This window comes from Montipora foliosa, chromosome 8 (genome assembly GCF_036669935.1).
Source record: "Montipora foliosa isolate CH-2021 chromosome 8, ASM3666993v2, whole genome shotgun sequence".
Classification (NCBI taxonomy): domain Eukaryota; kingdom Metazoa; phylum Cnidaria; class Anthozoa; order Scleractinia; family Acroporidae; genus Montipora; species Montipora foliosa.
Genome location: NC_090876.1, coordinates 11,798,572 through 11,803,571, shown reverse-complemented (window position 1 = coordinate 11,803,571; position 5,000 = coordinate 11,798,572). Strand labels below are relative to the sequence as shown.

Below are 5,000 nucleotides of genomic sequence, written 5' to 3'. Positions count from 1 at the left end.
GAAAGTAAAGGCTCATAAGGCAACCAGGTTGACAGTCAGGCAATTTTGATGCTATTCAACCGACCCTTGGGTCTTGGACCCTTGTCTTACATAGTACACGTGACGTCAGCAAAGATTTCCCTATAACCAACGATATTGTTCCATTTTAAAGTTTGCAGATTCCTGGACGGCGACCATAGCTCAATCAACCACTAAAAAGACGGATAGTATTCCTCCAGCATGGGACACTACAGACACCAGCGAGGAAAGCTCGCCAGTGAGAAAGACTGTGCGAGGTGTGGTCGACAGTCTGACGAGCTTCCTTCGACAATCGCCATTGGACGCGACTCGCCGATCAAGTCCGATGCAGGTAGATTGTGTATTTTCCGAGACGGTGTTGCCGAGTCACCGTAAATCAACTTCCCTTTAACGCCGATGTGTATTACTTGCTGTTAGACTTATATACTTCATAAATGGTGCTTTTCACACGATCGGATGATAAGTAATTTTCACTGGTCGTGACAAGAAGGGATGCTCTAAAATATGGTTAGACACTTAGTTTGTGTATATTAAGTACCAAACGGTCTTACGAAACTTTTACTAAGTTTAATTATGTTGTCACCAGGACAATTTATGAAAGCTAACCATTTCGAGTCAGCGCTTCGAGCTAATCACTAGAGATCAGTGCCTAACTCAGCAGTTATTCTCTGCCTAAATAGAGTGTTGTTTATCTGCCAAAGCGGGTTAACACTGAGGTTGTCAGGTATTGCCACGTAACGTCACCAAATGTCACGAAGTGTCTCAGCCTTATTTTGGAGTATCCATTCTGGTCATACGTGCAACCAATTTTCACCACAGCGCAGCCAGAGAGAAACGAAATGGCTTCCTTAATGGCAATCGTAAGCTTGTTTGGTGCTTGCTGTCTATTATTTTTGCTAACGTGTTCGGTCAGTCTTCTAAAAGTCAGTTCTATCCTTCAGTTTTCTTATTTCTTATTTCTTAACCAAAGCGTAGAACTAATTCCAAGCAGAACTTCTAAACGAATCCCAGGCGAAACGGCTCGTTATACCTATGCGCTATTCACTAAAGTGTTTATTTACCTCCAAGTGGTGGACATTTAGCTTCACTTCGGTGAATAATTGTTAATAAGCGGTACTTCTGAAATGGAATGGATTCGATTATAAAGCTTGATAACTTACCATTTTGCTCATTACTTAAGATTTTTTTGGGAAATGTACGTGAGTAGTTACATCATTACTTAAAGATTTAGTGTAGAGCATTGTAAACTGAAACTAACCTGCTGTCTCTTTTTATGCAACTTTCGTCTATTTTAATCACGTCATACTAGTGTAGTGGGGCGAGAAGTTTAGGAAATCGTATGAACGCGAGTGTATTTCGTGATTTATGGGTACGAGCAAGTTCATACAATTTTTTGTGTATTATATACTCAACAAAATCACCACGTCGCTTTGTTTCCATAGGAACTTCCTTATTGCACTCTAGTAACCTCTTTTACATTGTATAACCTATTTATGCATCGGTCGTTGACCAATCAGAAACGCGATATTTTCTTGAGTATATAAAAAGGACAGCTAGTTGATTAGCGCCATATATATTATTTGTTTGCTTTCCTTCATTTCAACATTCAACATGACATGATATACAGTAAATGTTTGTCACGGCTTTATGAGTATGGTGTTTTGGCAATTTCACCCAATATTTTGTAATTCAACTATCGGACTGGTTTCTTTTTGGTAATAGTAATCAGAGTATTTCTAAAAAAACACTTGCGAGGAAATTAATCAGAATTTCAATGACTAATTGGGATTACTTTTGTGTTCTTTTGAAGCTTTCCATCCTGCCTGATGCCTCGCCTCCTTCTAGTCTGAGCACACCGTTGGCTTCCAGAAGCCTGGGATCAACAGAAGTGGAGGACCATGATTCATCGGAAAGTGAGGAGAGCAATTTTTCTTGCATCGAGTCGTTGGACGAGTGGGAAGTGGTTCCGAGAGACCTGCCAAAGAGACGCAAGGGGAAGGAGTTTGTGCGGTTGCTGCAACTGAGCTTAAGTGAGAAAGAAAACAAATACGAAAAGTAAGATATCACGTTCTATTTTATCGTTTCAGCTTTAGCCTTTCCCTTCAGAAATGCACGAATGGTTTACCGCACACAAGTAGCTCACTTGGTTGAGCTCTGGGCTGCCATGCGGGAGGTTGTGAGTTCGATTCCGGCCGGACCAACTCTGGGTCTTAAAATAACTGAGAAAAAATTCTGCTTTTGTGATGACATCTGCAAATGGTTAGACTTTAATCTTCTCGGATGAGGACGATAAACCGTAGGCCCCGTCTCACAACTCTTCATTGTTCATAACCCTGTGGGACGTAAAAGAACCCACACACTGTTGGCAAAGAGTAGGGCATGGAGTTCCCGGTGTTGTGGTCTGTTCTCTGTGGTGTATTATGGTCAGGAGGGGAAATACTCGGATATACTAGCTACATCGAGCAACTCTAAAATTCGAGGGTAAATAAAGATGTGATGATGGTGGTCAACTGCACCACTGCACCATAATACTCTTTGTTTGTCCCTCCAGAATTTTGCAGAAACATTTTTTTTATTATCTCTTGGGATTTACAATGGTCTCAAGAGAAACTGAAAACAATGCATATGCAAACTTTTTGAGGGACAAACAAAGAGTATTATGGTATTTTTGTAACTGGCTAATACCCAGTTATGTCAGTGGGCCCTTGATTTCTAAAGTTAACCCACACAGCTTTTTTTTTTTTGCGCAGGTTTGTATGCTGGTTGAAGTTGCGGCACGAGAATCCCGAAGACAAACTAAACGCGCTGGTGACGAGTGAAAATGTTCACTTCATGAGGAGTGGGTCACCTTCTGCAGACAACGTTCTTCTCACAGTCAAACTTGTTAACCTTTACAAAGCGCGATACCGCGGGGAAGGTATGGTATATAACTCGTAAATTACGCTGATAATATGTATCGTTTTTTCTGGCTCTATAACGCCAATAAAAACCATACTGTTCACTTGCTACTTGCTGATTAGCACTGTCCACCATTGTTAAGTGCCAAAAAACTGGCTTTCATTGCATACATGTATATGATCCCATAATTGGAAACGACAATAGCTTAAATTAAGCAGCATAGCATGTCGTAAAATTTGGTACAAAGGATTCTTTGGGCCAATAAATCTGCCGTAACTTTTTTTCATTTTCATATTTTTAAAATCTTAGACAAAACACGTTGGGAAAATGTGACGCTCTAATTGTCTGTGTGATAAAGATTAAATTCTTCCTACTTTCAAGCTACTGTGGTGTGTATCGTTGAAACATCTACTTATTCGAATTCCTAACCCTCGGCGCAAGGGTGCGTCCAAGTTCCGGTCACAAATCTATTCACTTAAAACCCCGAATTACTGCGCGCTAATCTCACTTATTCAATCTCTCGGAAAATTGTCGTCTAGTAGTTTTCATAGAGGGTCGGTTCTTTGCTTTATTTTGTTTTATTATTTTTTGCAACTTTTTATACTCACGTTCTTGCAGATGGCGAGAATTACCTTGAATTGCTGATGCGAGTCTCTGGACACAGGCGACTCTCCCTCCCTTCCCCCGATCCCGCTGACAGTCCGCTGGTCCGATGTAGCACCGTCAAAATTGCAGAGAAAGCGGCAAGTGTAATTAACAATACAAAAAAGAAGAAGGAAAACAATGTTGCAAGATCTAGATAGCCATTGCAATGCCATCTGGATAAAATTTATTTATGAAGGAATTATGCGCAAAAAAGAACCAACTTTGCAACGTATTCATTTGAGTGACGAACGTGAGCTCGCAATCCCTTGGTGATTGGCTGACGTATCTTGCGCCACTTTGTGAACCAATCAAAAGCGGATCCGCGTGACCCATTGCACTTTATAGGTGCTTCCCTGTTCCAGGTTCCCTTTGCATTCAATGCTTCAGTTACGATTTGACCGTTTGGACAAAGGTTTTATTTTGGTCATGCCGCTTGTTATAATTGCTTGTCCTCAAAAGGACAAAAGGCGATTTTTGTGAATTGAAATAAGTATTATTCTCTAAACTACCAAGTTGACCTCGCTCGAGCGCAAGGATGCTCTAGAAAATAGTAAAAAAAAATGAAATGTTACAGTAGCAATATTTATAGAGTGCTTTCACGTGATGTCACGGCGGCCATGTTGTTGTTCTTCCTAAAGACTGGAACGGTGTCCATGTTGGTCTACCCAACTTATCCTCCGGGAATTGAGCTCTATTATTATGCAAACGTTTTTCTTTTGTTTCGGTGGAAAAAAAAAGGTTACTGATCACGTGAGTGAAAACACTCTATTGACTTGGATTCGTAGACAATAGGCAATTTTCACGATGGCGTCATTTGACTACAACTACCACAATTCAGTTTGTTTTTCTTTTCATATTTAAATTTTGTATTCCCAGTGGGGCAAAAATAACAATAGCTCTAATTAAGATGAGACAAGCGAAACCTGAAGGATTCTGGTACTTTTAGTCATATGGCGTCATCATGCAAATGTCCTATTGCATTGCCGCTTTTGTTTTGGTTCGGAAAGTGACAAAATTTTGTGACGAGGTAATTAACTTATTAAGATGTTTGAATTGATGTGGATCTTAGCAGTTCCATTTTTTTATTTAAGAGGTGTACGATGGGATTTCCCTCAATTTTGACTCCCATATAAATTTAGAAATAAATTTATTTCTTCTGTTGTGTGTGAAATAAACCAGTGACTTTTGCTTGACGCGTCGATTTTTTTTGTCACGTAATCTTTTTCCTCCACCGAACTTGGGTGGAAAGGTTGTGCGAGTGTCTGTTCTAGCTTGCCATGCCAGGTCATTTAAACAGAGTTGAGCCGATACTCCACAAAACCGCGTTCCATGTCACTTTCATTTTGGCAAAGCCTAGAATATGAATATATATAGTTTACGTCATAGAAAGTGCGGCGTACGGGGTTTTATTTACGAGTTGTTTGTGTCAAAAACCCGAA

General features: G+C 40.2%; 1 protein-coding gene across 1 annotated transcript in view; it reads left to right on the top strand.

The window, feature by feature from the left end:
• The window catches only part of LOC137967317 (intermembrane lipid transfer protein VPS13D-like), a 30,616-nt gene extending 25,862 nt beyond the window's left edge, over positions 1–4,754 (top strand). The window contains exons 20-23 of the mRNA XM_068813836.1: positions 152–349; positions 1,829–2,073; positions 2,769–2,935; positions 3,535–4,754. Coding sequence (XP_068669937.1) covers positions 152–349; positions 1,829–2,073; positions 2,769–2,935; positions 3,535–3,719 — 795 coding nt within the window. The 3' untranslated portion in view covers positions 3,720–4,754. The remainder of the gene's footprint in view (positions 1–151; positions 350–1,828; positions 2,074–2,768; positions 2,936–3,534) is intronic.
• Positions 4,755–5,000: the final 246 nt, after the last annotated feature.